Source organism: Dryobates pubescens, chromosome 9, assembly GCF_014839835.1.
Source record: "Dryobates pubescens isolate bDryPub1 chromosome 9, bDryPub1.pri, whole genome shotgun sequence".
Taxonomy (NCBI): domain Eukaryota; kingdom Metazoa; phylum Chordata; class Aves; order Piciformes; family Picidae; genus Dryobates; species Dryobates pubescens.
Genome location: NC_071620.1, coordinates 8,060,102 through 8,075,136, shown reverse-complemented (window position 1 = coordinate 8,075,136; position 15,035 = coordinate 8,060,102). Strand labels below are relative to the sequence as shown.

The window sequence follows — 15,035 nt, the reverse complement described above, 5'->3', positions numbered from 1 at the left end:
AAACCATGGCACCAAGCACCCTATCAAGTCTCCTCCTGAACACCTCCAGTGATGGTGACTCCACCACCTCCCTGGGCAGCCCATTCCAATGGGCAATCACTCTCTCTGTGCAGAACTTCCTCCTAACCTCCAGCCTAAACCTCCCCTGGCACAGCTTGAGACTGTGTCCTCTTGTTCTGGGATATTTTATTTGGGCTATTTTAACTCTTAACAATCTTTTTCAATGTGTCTTTTGCTACTGCTGTGTTTAAAATGTGGAAGCAGCCACCTGGGTGACCCCTTCCCTCCGTCTAAGCATCCAGCTTTCCCCATGCACAGAAAGCCCCCCACACCTACTGAGATGCTGTCACAGGCAAAGCCGGGAAATGCAAGTGTCAATCCAAGGAAAAGGAAGAGAAAGAACATCTGGCCTGGGAGATGCTTGTTTGTCCAAGACATCAAAAGCTCCTATTTTCAGTGTAGTGTCATTATACATGCAGCTTAATAACAAATTGTTTTGCCATCTTGTGGAAATTCAAGAGTTCAAAAGAAATGCCCTGTGCCAAGCTGGGATGGAAACCCAAAACCTCAAAGGTTTTCATGACTCAATGATCTGAAAAGAAAACAAATGGAAGGGCTCACAGGCAGAAGTTTAATTTAGTATAAATCAGATCTGAAATTATATGTTCAGGGCTTGGCAATTTATTTTGTGAATAGATGACATTTCAAAACAAAGTATCAGTTTGCTCAGAAAGTAAGGGTGCTTTTGAAATTTTAGTTTTCAAAACACAGTACTCCGGGTCAATAAATTATTCTGAAACTGACACATAACTAAAAAGAGAATTTGAAGGAATTCAGAAAATCTCCAAATGAAGTCTAATTATAAACATTCTCATTTAGAACTGCAATCTATATATTGCATAACACAAGGGCATGGAATTAAATAGATAAATAAAAGGTAAAAGAGGAAAATAATATTGAATAAAGAAGCAATAAATGTCTGCCTTGGGGCCAGCAAACAGTCACAAGCAGAAAATATGCTCAATTTATTACTAACAGTCCACAATGGCTCTTCTGCCAACTCATTTGTGCAATTGGATGGGCAAGAAAAGAGGCATTAATTCTTTTTCCTCTTGATGCATTCTTGGACACAAACACAGGTGGAAATATAAATACCTGATGCATAACCCTTGCTCTCCTTCATCGCCATTGCCTATGGACAGAAAGAAGCAAGGCTGCATGGAAGCCTTCAGGTGGGGAAGAAGACACTGTTTTCCTTCCTGTACAAGGCTATGAGATGAACTGGATGACTTTTCAAGTCCCCTTCCAACTCAAAACATTCTATGATTATATGAAATCAATTGTAGCAGGGTAAAAATTTATTATGGGAATTGCCTAGACTGAGATACGCAGCACATAAGCTGGCCACAACACTAAGTAGGAAGCACACTCAATTAGGACAGTTCAGCATGGCAACAATTTAACACAATGACTTAATTTTCTGTCTCTTAGGCTAATGATTCTATAACATGATTATTGAAAATACATTTTTTAAACACAAGAGGAATTTTTTTCCCTGAGCAGAAAGGCCAGTGTAGGCCAAGATGTTGCTTATATCCCGTTGAATACTCTTCTTAGAGGCTTAAACAGGATTTTGTTGGTGAATAGCCCTTGGGCCAGTCTTCTTCACCAGCATTGTTTTAGCATTGATTGCACTAAGGAAGAGGAGAGGAGGAAATCAGGAGGCATGCATGCTGACAAACCTCAGCAGCTAAGGTGCTTTGAACTACTCTCCATCCCATGCCTAGATTTCTTCACCAACCAAGCAGACACATGGGACTCCATGAGTCATAGTTTCACTTATATTTAAGTAACAAAAACAATGTGGTTTGAATATGCAGCATCCTCTTCTGTGTTCAGTGTTGCCACGTCTCATTCAACCACTGTTGCTCAACCAATGGCTTTAAATTCTTGAGGGGCTAACAGTGTATCAGAGCATGTGAAATCATCAGGAGCACTATATGGATGGACATACATTTTAGGGAGTGTCACCACACTGTATAGATACATTTCAACCCAGACAGTCTTTTCTTCTCCTTGTACTTCTTTTGGATCTCCTCGGCACTGCTGCATTTAACCTATGTCTGGGTTAAACAACATCAACACTCTAGAGCAACCTCGTGTTAATTGCCTCCTTAAAATCTGTTTCCTGACTAAACCACTTAACTACCTAACCAAACAATTGCTTCTTATATAGCAATTTTATTGCTAATTAATCCTCTAATACTTGTGCCAAAGCATGCCCATACATTTTCATTTCAAAGCAAAAACTACTCATGCATGTGGCTGATCACACAGGTATAATTTTCAGGTTTAGAATATCACCTCCTGGGGCTTAATGCCAACTAAAAGCACATTGTTATGTCCCTGTCACACATTTGAAGATAGAGTCTTTCAGCTGAGTTTACTCAACATCCTAAGAATTTACTATTAAAACATAACAATTGTGAAATCTTACTCTGATATGCCAAGTATGGAACAGAATTTCTACAATTACAGTACTAATTTTGAAACTTGATTTCAGTGTCAGAGACTGAAGGGCCACCTCATTTGAAACCCTGCCTTTCTCATTATTCTGGGAGGCATCACCAAAGGTAAATATGGTTCTTCAGTGTGGTAAGGATCACTATAGCTCTCGCTAGAGCTAGCTCAAATCCTTCGGAGTGAGCTGGTGACCAGATGACTCACAGTTGGCAGCTCCTTTGCGAGATCTACACAAACTGAGTAATTTTCTGAGAGGAAAACTGTAGGAGGAAATTATGCTCCCTCGTAGGAGTACAGTTCCTGAGAACTTAAATAAGAAAAAAACCCCAAACACCTGGCATAAACGTATTACCTATCCCAAATACTTTCCAAAGGCAAAAGGAGAAATCTCTTCTGTGTTTTCCTCCTTACCACATTAACCTCTGCCTTCATAGCATTTTAAATTGGGTTCTCAATCCCCTGATCAGTATTTCTGAACCATAAATCAGTTTAGAAGTTATTAGTTTATGTAAGAGGTTGACTACAGACTGTATTAACTGTGTTAAAGGCTGGCTATATATTTTAGCTATATGTCACCTCACGCCTCGCACACAAAACCTCCTCCCACTTAAGTAACACCCATTAACATTTATAGAATGTTCTGATCCCAGCCTCAAATGGTAGTTTTTTTCAAAGTAGGTTATCATTCATTCTTCTTGTCCCATGTGTCTCTGCTCTTGGTGCTTAATCGCTCAGTGTAATTAGAGTACAGAGCACTCATACATCCTAAGAAACCTTGGTAATGCATTGGAAATTATTATGATTTATTTTGGATGGCAACTCTTGTTCTTCCATCAAGCCTCTACCTACGCCAAGAGGAGCTTCAATATTGAGGCACTATTATCTACTCTAACATGTCTCAGCTATTTTAAGTAGCTGACTGTTCATCTAAAATTATTTCACACCCACAGTATCACCCAAATGACCAGGCTACCTGCTTCCAACAGCCCTGCCAAAACTGATCGGATTTGCTTGTAGCTGGTAAGGCTCATCTGGAGAAGGCACACAAAATTTCTTTTTGCTGCACATCCTACTGGCTCACTCCTTGCACGCTGCCTGAGAATCTCATCTCTGCTTCCTTTCTGTCTTCCCCAGCACTGCCACACAAAGATCAAATTCATTTCCTCCATTCTGAACAGAAGGCTTGAAGAAAAGAGATAAAATTACTAGTATATACAGCATCAGTGAGATTATTCCTGAAGTAATAGATCAAATTCTAGTGGCAGCACTTTAAGAATGAAGATGATAAACTGTAAAAGATTCAGAATAAAGCCACAGGAATGTGTAAAAAGCAGGGAGGGGAAAAAAAAAGAAATATCAGCAGCCCAGTCCAGTTAGTTCAATGTTCAGAGGCAGTTTAATCTCTAACTTGCTCTAGAAGGGTCAAAAACATTATTTCTAATAATACTAAACTTTTGAACTCAGTGGTCAAGGAAAACACACTTTCTACCTTTCAATAAACTATCCCCTTTAAATGAAACAACCTTTATTAGATTAATTAAGAATAGCTGTTTGCTGCTGCAACTGCACTGAGGGCTTCTGCTGACATTGAGGTAACACCTACAAATACCCACTCGTGACATAATTGTGCCAGCCGTATAGACCTGCCTTGAGTAACAAGGCCCTAAGGACAGTACTCCCACTGTGTCACTCCTTTTGTTTACATCTTATAAGCTGTTATTTTTGCCAAGGTCAAACATACAATTTGCAGATAGAAGTTAATTATTATTCTTTTTAATTACTCATTTTTAAAAATAACCTGTACCTTGTATATTCCTCAGCTATGATCTCGAGACTCAATGCTCTTAATTCTAAAGATATTTAATTCTGATAATGCTGACATTGATCCTGAAAGGATCTGTATCCCAAAGGCTGAACAAAACCAGCATTTTATTCCACCAGGCAATTTAAAACTTTAAAGCAACTATGAATGCTTTTGTTCTTAATTAGAAGTGGCAATTCTAGGTCTGCTCCTCACAGAAGCACGTTGCATTTTCATAGGTGGGCAGGCTTCTAAAGTGCTGACTATTCAGCAATTCCCACTGATGTTGACAGAAAATGCAAATCACTTGGTGCTTTTGGAAAGCAAATCTTCAGTTCAGCGACCTAGCTTGAAAGTCTTGGTTTTATCTTTAAAAATATTAAAAATGGAGCTGATACCACTCATCATAGCAAGAAAAGAGGAGCTTAGAGGAGTGTGGCTAAGTTTAAAGATCTGGAATATAAAACTTGTTGTATCACTTGCTCTACATAGTAGACCTATTTATTTCTTCTGCTGCACCGCATAAAGTCTTCCTGTGGCTTGCACATCCCTCCAGATTAGACTCTCACCAATAACATAACATTTGGTCCTGCTTAAAATTTTCAGAAAAGGAGAAAGGGGAAGAGGAAAAAAAAAAAAAATCACTTAAAATTGCTATCTCAGTCAGCCCCCTGTAAATTATTAATAGCTGGGGCTCTCCAAATTCACAGGCAAAAGGGAAAAGCAAAACCCAAAGTGCTTTTAAAGAACTTCAAAACTATATGAAAGACCTCACAGAAATACAGACTTCACTGGTTTTATACTATATGCATGTACTAAAATATTTGTGCATGACGTTGTCAAAATTCACAGCAGGGCGTGTCTGATAATCACAATGCTTCAAAAATGCTACATGTTACATTTTGTACCACATGAGGTGTTAATCTGTCAAAAACTGTCACTCTCTATCAAAATTGTAAAAAAGGTATGTGCTCTTTGCTAGGGAAAAAAAATAAATAAATATTAAGTTCCCTGTGAAAGCACAAGCAGTAAACAGTGGAAAGGAAGTTAATTAACATCCCAAAGAGACCTCTTACTACTCCCTGGAGGTTTTGGATGTAAAATGGTTACTTAGACACCTATTGTGTGTATGAATCTTCACATAACTCACAGAGTTCAGTGAAGCTGCAGCAGAAGCAGAGGCTCACCATATGTAAACAGTAAATTAAAAAACATAACTACTTTAAGGAAACAAAATGTTGAAGAAATATATTCTACTTTTAAAGGTATGTGGTAGTGATTCTTTAACCAAAAAAACTGAGGTTTTCAAGTAACTTCACCAGGCAGACAGGATGAGCTCCTCTAAGGGGGAATATGGCAAAATGGGTTATGAAAAAGAAGGGGCTTATGCTCAGAAGAAAATGGGGTTCAGACATGAATTTTAAAAAATACTCTGCAGAACCAGCTACCCAGGGAAGGAGCACATAAATCCAGCAGACACAGCTTGCCAAGAAGCAAGTTAAGAAGGTTTCACTTCTGGTCTGAGACAATCTTTAGAAAGGAAGACGATTTCCACTTCCAGCAGAATATAATCCCTTCATACAAGGCAGGATCCTCTGGAAGCCATTAAAATGTCAGAAAACCTTGGTCACCCTGCACAGCTCGTCTTGGTGTTGATTTCCCACCTCTGTAGCTGGGAAGGAATTGCAGAGAGAATGGCATATTCAAAAGCTGTGAGCTACTGCTCTCACAGCGTCAGCTGTTAGAGGGGCAGCCGAGTTTAAGCTCGAAGTAGCAATGGGCTTTTTAAGAGATCTCAAGTAAATCACCGAGAAAAGTTTTCCAGGGAGGAGGATTTGAGGGGATCCTGAAGAAATGATGGGAGGGCTTCCTAAAGTACAATATTCTATTCATAGTGGAGCAGCCAGAAATCCCCAGTGAAATATATGGACTATATTGTAAGAGCTGGATAATCCTAATGGTCCTCTGATCTTAGAACTTGTTAATTATTTAAGAGAAGTACCATGGCCATACTAGGAAGCCTAACTTTTCTAATCCTATGCCTGAAATTCATGATGTTCATTTTAAAGCAATTAGCCCATTATCTAGGCCTTTATCTCTCAGGATCCTCAGCAGCAACAACTTGGGCAGTCCATCTGCATTAGCCCTTCTATTCTTTGTTCGTGTTGTTTTCAGAGAGAAGGTAGATATTTGCCTTAAATTTTTTAGCTTTCATTTTCACACTTGAGAACACTTATTTGGAAAACATGATGAAAAAAATTGTAGGACCAAAGGGCAATGACAATGGAAAACTAATGGCATAGTAAGTGGACATTAATCACTGACTTGGCAATGAGATTACATGGTTATTCCATTACAAAGCAATGTATGTACACTGTACCCTCCCAGTTTGGAATCCCACAGCCTGAAACAGAGCATCTGGGATATGTGGGGTTGCTGTGTATCCACACTCATCCCCACAGGACTGAGTCACATCCATGGTGACTGGCTTCATTATACCTCTCTTCTAGCCCTATCCACTCCAAAAATTTTTTGAACCAAAATGATCAGTAAGAGTATTCCTCTGTTAGCTTCCACCATTTGATTTCCTGAACCAGACCTCCATATGCAATGGGTCAACCTTTGCTAAGGAAAAGTAACTCCTTCTTTGTGAGAGCAACAACCTCCACCCGAGTTTCATGACAGAGCTGTTTGTCTCCCAGCTTCTGCAGTTTGCCCATATCCATTTTTCTTCTACCATATGCCATGAAAATATTCATACAGTAAAAAATAAAATCAAAGCAGAGAACAAAGCTTGAGACACATGCAACATCACAGTGAGATCACTAATGTAAGATGGTGTTTTGTAGCCCTGACATGCAATGTTATTTATGTTGTCGTCCCAAATGGTTACATCTATTTAAACAACATAAATATTACACTTTAAAACTTTTTGTGTGGATGACAGCATTAATGTCTCTTTTCTAGCTCCTTCTTCTCCCTTTTCCTGTTGCAAATATTTTCTTCATAGTTACCACCAGTGTATTACATCCCATCTTTTCCACAAATGTGAGCGATTCCCTCTGATTGATGACCATATCAGAGAATAGGAACTTCTTACTCTTTCTTCAAATGTAAATGGAATCTCCTTCCTGGTTTGATTCAAAAAAATGTGTTTTTTTTTCCCTGCTGGAGGAGCACATTTGGCATTTGAATCAAAAGATTCCATAACAGTGTGTTTTGCAGTATGCATAGGGTAAGTTATACATGAAATTGCAAGACATGTGCCCAAAAAAATGATACATTTGCTTTAATATCTCTGCAGAGCTATTTAGAGGATATACATGCTGCAGGTCTGAGATCCGCACCCAGAAGAGTGGGTGCAGTGAATACATGATTCCTGTCCTCTCCCCACCCACATTTTTAGCATCAGTAGAGAAGCCAGCATAGAATTAACATAAACACTTAACTTTTAGATTATTCCCTGCAAGCTCACAAAACTCTAAGCAAAAAGAGGTTATGTTGTAAATGGAGCCATATTACTCAAAAGTCAAAGGGGACACAGACCCTTTAAAAGAAATATGTCCCTTCCAAGCAAAGCGGCGCCAGCAGAGCAGACAGCGATCGTCATCCATACATGTAGCCTATTGCATTTTAATGCTACACTCTGCATGTATCAGGCAGTACAAGTACTTGCTAATACCTGTACACTTGGTAATAGTTGGTACTTCAGCATATGCCAGACACAAGCTCATCTGATGATACAGGAACAAATGTCTGCCAGTTCAGTCTGCCATAAGCAGGATCCTGTTTTAGACCCTGACATCTCCTGTATATTCAACTGACTGCTACTCCTAGATGACCATGACAACACCTATCTACCCATTTTGAGTAGTACTTCTAAAATGAAAATAAGGCTGCATAAAATTCCATGCTCAGAGCATGCAACTGGCACATCAGGCTCACTCCCAGGGTCCTGACAGCTTTGGCGCACCATACTTCCCTGCACAAATCCAGCTGCTGTCAGGTGTCAGGAGGACCTGAATCTGTGCCTTCTAACACAAAGGGCCTAACCAACACTGTGTGCACCTCTTTTGGCAGGGGGGAGGGAGTGGTGCCCTTTCTCAGTTCGTTCAAGGCAGAGTTTATCAGATGGCAACTGGTAGTTGTTTATCCCTCTCCGAGAGCCATCAGGTGCTACTGAACGCTGAACTCCACACTCCTGGATAGACACCTTATTAGAATAGATGGTAGGAATGACCTGCTGCGTGGCCTGTACAACACTTTGAGGGAGGAGAGTTTTACTGAAAATATAGATAATTTTTTAGCAAAAGAAGAAAATAAAGAGGTCTACCTATAATACAACTTCTTCTCAGATAAATTAATCAAGGCAGTCACTACTTAATTGAGAATAGAACAAAGGCAAATATGTATTAAATGTCAGTAAGTACACATTTTCCTTCAGCTGTTGTGGGATCCTGTGCATGTTCAAAAGCTCACCCTTCTATGTATCAGAGTGTATTATTATGAGATTATATCAGGATTACCACAAATAATTTGTAGTAGCTCGACAAAATTAAATATCAGCCATATTGCATGAATACTCTTCCCTCCTTGTGACAATATACCCCACTTACTTCTGAAGATATTTTTTTGAGCTTGTCAAGACTGTGGTGGGTTGAAGTTTTCCCCCAGCATCTTTTGTTTTCCCTCTTACACCCAATAGTGATTTATTTATATTTTTCTACTTTTCTGTTCGAAATCTGTAACTAAATTTTAAAGGCATAGCCTAAAACCACCACAATACTGACTTTGATCTTCAGAAACAAGTGACAGAATTCTGCCTTGCATACACAGCTTTCTTGACTTACACGTGTTTAGATTCAAAACAAATTCAGCCTCTCTGTGCACCACTTGCAGCACTGCTCCCACAAGAAATAAAAAAATACATTCCATATTGGAGGGAAGATGTCCAGATGCAGAAGGGCAGATATCCAACTCCCATTAAAGCCCTGGTCTCCTTCCCCTAGGCTTCCTCCTCTACTTTCTGCATGGTCAGTTTCATTCGAAGCAATTTAAATACTGTTGAAATTGAGAGTATGTCTACTAGAATGTTTAATTACTTTATTTTAGTGTTATTCTGGGTTTTGCCTTGTAAAAGATGTGTCAGGATGCTTAAGCAAAAATCATCTTTCCTTTTTACATAGAGGTTTTCACTCTGTTATTTTCCAAAACATTCATTTGCATTTTCAACCGTCACAGGGACAGATGGGAAAAAGAAGAAATATTATACCACAGTTACTGATCCAAAGCCATAAGCTATCAAGTACCCTTAACTTCTAGGACCTGATCCAAGGGCCACTGGAATCAGTGAATTACTGCCATTAATTTCAATGGGACTTGGAAGAAACACTTCAGAATTTTAAAAACTCTCTTTTTTAGTTTCTGAAATAACATAACAATGAGATCTTGCCTAGGAGTCTCATCTAAAGTTTGCTCCCACTCTCACTGAAATGAGCAGCACAAAGTAAAGCAACTAACTTAGCTCAGAATTCTGAAAATGCCTACACCTAAGATTTGTTGTATTGCCTGACCCACACCCAAAGAGATAAAAACATGCCCATGGGGGAGCTAAGCAGAGTTCACTGAACTGGACCAGGATGGCACTCACTACCAAAACACTCAAGACAGAAGCCTCTACATTTTTATGTACTTGCTGTAACCTGGTCATATTTTGCAGCAAAGGTGTAACTCAAGCACAGTTGGTTGAGACATTGACTAGGAATTAATTCAGTTTAAATGCTTTGAAAAACACTAAAGCTGCTACTCATGTGCTCAAAGGCTGGTGAGTTCAAGAGCTGACAAACACTAGTCTAAGTTAGACAGCACACTGCAGTCCTTCAAACGGCTAATCAAAACTTAAAGGCATTACAATGGTAGAAATCAGAAATATCGAGCAAACTACACCATTCAGTTCAATCCTGATAGAATAGAAAACTATCTGACTGCATAATTATTTATTGTTTTAATTAAATCCCATTTGCTTATTTTCATCACTATTTTTCACAGGGTTTTTTTTGTTAAAATACTACACAAAATTGCAACACAAACATCAGACTGCAACGACGAGAGATTTTGGAAAGATGTGAGGAGAGTATATGAGTTTCTGAGCCACTGCTATGTATTTCCTAAGCATTATAAATACATTACAATTATTCCCCAATCTATTAAAAAACAAAACAAAACAAAACAAAACAAAACAACCCTGCGTGTCTGAGGCTCCACACTCTTTTCAAGAGCCAAGAATGTCACAAGCACCACCTGTGAAGTGCTGAGCGAGAGAACTACTCCCTGGTCTGTGATTATGCAATGATAAGAATCGAGGCCCTTCAGGCATACCTATTTATTGGCAACCTCAGAAAACCAGCTGAGGACCAAGTGGGCATGATGAGCCATCTACCCTTCTGTTTACTGTAAGTGCACTGAAGGCATAAGGTAATGTCTGAACCGAGTGAAAAAGTTTGCACTGCTATTATATATTTAATGGCTATTCCAGGCATTAGTCTATTCCATTTTGGTGCAATCTAGTGCTCTTCATGAACGCTAAGTTATTTACTTGTCACTATTAGGCATGCAATAATGATCCAACCATACTCCAAGTACGTATGTCTGCCTGACTTAGCATTCCATAACCATCCATTTATTAATTGCTTAAAAGCATTTAAAGCCACACAGCAACCTGGCAACATGACCCTTCTTCTTTATGCCCCCAGGGTACAAAACAGCATAAAAATGAGATTTTAAAGAAACTGATAGTCATTCCGGAACAAATAGGGCATTTTTTTTTCCTGAATATTTTAATGCTAACTGCCTAGTTCAGAATCCAAAATCCATATTAAGAACTTCAAAATATTTTGACTGCAATGAAGTGCAGCACCTTATTGATGACGATGTTACTGTACAGAGAATGAAGATCTCGCTTGGGCTTCTCTACTTCCCATGCATGCTATTTTTGTAACAATTCCATCCAAGGGAAGGATTTAAATAGAATAATGTAATGAAAACAGGATTAGGAGAACTGCAATTCTTTTTTTTTTTCTTTCTTTCTTTTTTTTTTTTTTCCTAACAAGTACCCTACTTTATGAAACAGGTAATGCCATTCAGAAAATCCCCCATAATTCTTTTCATTATGATTGCAGAGTTCCCCGAGATTCAGGTTTTTAAGGAAACAAACGGCTACTCCCGGCTGATCTTGCCTGTACTCCCTTTCTGTAGCTCAGGCTCATTCACACAACACAACGCGATGGCAGCAAGCTACCTCCCAAATTACATCTTCACCAGTATTGCCCTCCACACATTTCAGCTCAGAGATATCTGAGGGGGGGAAAAAATCCTATGACAAATGTATTCCAATAAAAAACAGCCACCCCTGAAGGAGAGGTTTTCTAACAGTTTTGGGGACGAAGACACTGTCACGAAGCAGTACAGCCTGTCATTGCTGCTCTCAGCTTGCTCCCCGCGGATCCTGAGAATGGAAAGGGAGAAGACAAGGGCTTCCTTAAATTACAGCCAAGAAGATTTTCACCAGTCGCTTGCTTTACCGGGGGTTGTCTTGGAAATGAGCACCCGACGCCAGCATTACACAAGAAACCACTGCCATCTTCAGGAAAGTCCTGATACTGAACCAGTAACATACCCTTCGCAAACATACGGTTATTGAAGTTCTGACCAAAACCAAATGCAGTTGTGGGTGGTTGGTGGTGGGAACCAACTTAACAAAGCTCTCGCCTCGCTCCCTGCCTCTCTCTCTCCCAGGTAAAAGGGAAGATATTTCCTAGCACAGTACAGCGCAGGGCTCCTCTCCCAGCCCAGCCCGCCGGCACCGGCAGCAGTCCGGACCGGGGCAGCTCGCAAGCATCCCGCCGCCCGGCCGGACGCTCCGCGGGGACGGAGACCGCAAATTTAACTCTTTCTGAGGAGAGTCTCCGCGCTGCCACCCGCCACGCATCTCCTAGGCGGGCGCCCACCCGCTCCCGCCGTGCCAGCCGGAGGAGGGAGAAGGAGGAAGACCCAGCGAAACCCTGCCAGAACCTCCCCGCCTCCTCCTCAAGCTACGGCTGCGGCTGCTGCCCTTCTGGTCCCAGCTCTGCACGGGGAATAAATTGAGATGGCAGCGTTTGCCCGTTGGCGGAGAGGGGGAGTGCAGCGGTCGGGGTGCATCTGTTGCTGACCGGGTAGCGGCTTTGGAGAAAGATGCGGCCGCAGCTTTGCCGAGCGAGGGAGCGCCAGCGAGAGACAGCTGTCCTCCCACCCGTGTACGTGCGTGCCAAGGGCAGCCGATCCCAGCCACAGCCATACACCCCCGCCACCCTGTCACCAGTCCCCCGCGCCGCAAGCAGCCCCCGCCACACCGGGCAAAAGAGTCCGCTGGGGCGGCGGGGCGAGCTGCGAGGCGAGTCCCGGCTGCCGGGGAAGCCGCTTCGGATATGCAGGGCTACGGATAGTCCAGGATACGGCCCGCCAGCTCTACTTCCTCTCCCTCCACCACTGGTTCCCCCACATCTGCCGGAGGTTTGCGGAGCTGGCCCGGCGGATCGGGCTCGCAGGCGCCGCGCCCGGCCCCGCCGGCAGCCGCAGCCCTGGCCCGGGCGTCCGCGCTGCCCTTGCGACCCGGCACCCGCAGCGCCCCGGGACCGGGTGGCGGCACCACCCCCTGCGCCCGACTGTGCGGGGCCCGCGGCTGTCCCTACCTCCGTGTCGTAGAGACGCAGGTCCAGGAAATAGGGGTTGAGCAGGGACTCGTTGCGGATCTGATCCATGGCCAGCTGCACGGCGGGCAGCACGCCCCGGCCGATCTTGCTCTTCTGGTCCTCCTCGGACTGGCTGAGCGGCATCAAGCCCATGATGGAGATCGGCGTGGTGGCGTTGGGGGGCAGCCCGGCCGCCCCCCGGGAGCTGCCCCGCAGCCAGCCCCAGCCCGGCGGCGCCCAGCCCAGGCACAGGAGCAGCAGGAGCATGGCAGGGTTGGAGGTGGCAGCGGCCGGTCTCCGCTGAGAGGGATGCATGCTGCTGGATGGGGAGGAGGAGGACTGAGGGTGGGGAGGACGAACAGAGTGGCGGAAGGGAGCCGAGCCCCTCTCAGTCAGGGCGCATCCCCCGGCGGCAGGAGCCAAAGCGGGTGGAAAAGAGCCACCTCTCTGGAGCCTCGGGGTCTCTTCTCTCTCCCCCCGCTCCCCTGGCAATAATCCTTCTGGCAATGGCGCCTACTCCTTCCCAGGTCTGCCAGCTGCAACCACCAGGAGCAATAAATAAATAAATAACTCCTACCACCACGCACACACAGACACGCTCCCCAACACCCTCCTCCTCCCTCCCCGGCGGCACAGCGAGGGAACGGGACCTGCCTCTGCCTTCCCGGCTTCTCTCCCCGCACTCCGCTCAGGGAGGGACAGCACCTCTCAGGCGCGGAGGGGGGGTCCGAGCAGCTCTCATTGAACACCTCCCTCCTTCCCTCTCCTCCTCCTCCTCCGAAAGGGGAAAAAAAAAAAAAAAAAAAAAAAAAAAGAAATGAAAAAAAGGATGCTCGGCAGAAAACGCCGAAAAGGAAAAAGCCCCCCCTAGAGCCGGGGAGGCGGAGGAGGGGAGCGGTGCCGAGTCGGGGCGGGAGTTCTAGTGCCGCATTCCCCGGGAGCCAGGGCAGCGGGCACCTCGAGGGCCTGGCACCCCCCACCGCGGCGGGGCGGGAGGTGCCGCCTGCGCTGGCCCTTCGGGTCGGGCAGAGCGGGATGCGCGGGCCGGGGCCGGAGGCAGAGCAAAGTGTGTGGCGGCGGCGCCGGGCCGGGCCGAGCTTCCCTCCCCTCAGGGCATTAGCATGTGGTGCCCGTGAGCCGGGCACCTTCCCCAGGTGTCGGGCTCACGGACACGGGCCGGCGTCGCCGTGGCCGCGGCCCCTCCGCAGGTACGGGCAGCCCTGCGAGCACCGTGGCTGCCTGCGGGCTGTCGGCGCCGCGCCGGCCAGCCGGCGCTCTCCACGCGCGGAGGTGCTGCGGCCCCACGCGCGACTCGGCACGCGCGCGCACCCGCACACAGGAGCAGACACCCACTGGCGTGCGCGCGCCCGCGCTGCCCCGGGTGGGCACGTGGGCAAGCTCAGCGCGCGCTCCCCGGCTCCCTTGCCCCCGCGCGCAGGCGCGCGCCCGGGCCGTGGGAGCTGCGGCACGCGAGGGTCAGGCCCGTTTCGAGAGCCGGGGAGGGGAAGGTCCTAGAGCGGTTTCCCCGGCGGCGTTCCCGCGCCTGGCACCGCGCGTGGCTGCACAGCGCTGAGGCTGCAGCAGGACTCGTGAGAGCCCCCGAGGGCTGCCACGGCTCCGCGCAAGGGGAGCCCTTCCCGCGCCCGTGCTCCTGGCTGGCTCCCTCCAGCACACCCTAATACCCCGGCACTTTACGAAGGCATTGCGCCTTGCACCTAGCGCGTCCCCACACCCACGGGTGGGAGTACATTTGCACTGCCCCCCCTCAGCCGCCTTTTCCAAAGCCCCTGAGCCACATTTGCTGCCTCCTGAAAAGACCCAGGGGGTGACACAGCTCACTGTGTGTCTCAAGGCAGGTGGATCCTGTGCAAGAGGTGGTAGTGGCAAAACAACTTTGCTTAACCCTGCCTCAGGCACCTCATTTTTAATATGCATTCGTAATTCTCCTGAAGTCGCTTACGGCAAACCTTTGAAAATCAACC

At 45.0% G+C, this 15,035-nt stretch overlaps 1 protein-coding gene across 1 annotated transcript in view; it reads right to left on the bottom strand.

The window, feature by feature from the left end:
• Positions 1-13,847, bottom strand: part of GABBR2 (gamma-aminobutyric acid type B receptor subunit 2) — a 569,051-nt gene extending 555,204 nt beyond the window's left edge. Inside the window, exon 1 of the mRNA XM_054164335.1 lies at positions 13,054-13,847. Within this exon, the coding sequence (XP_054020310.1) occupies positions 13,054-13,368 (315 nt within the window). The 5' untranslated portion in view covers positions 13,369-13,847. The remainder of the gene's footprint in view (positions 1-13,053) is intronic.
• Positions 13,848-15,035: the final 1,188 nt, after the last annotated feature.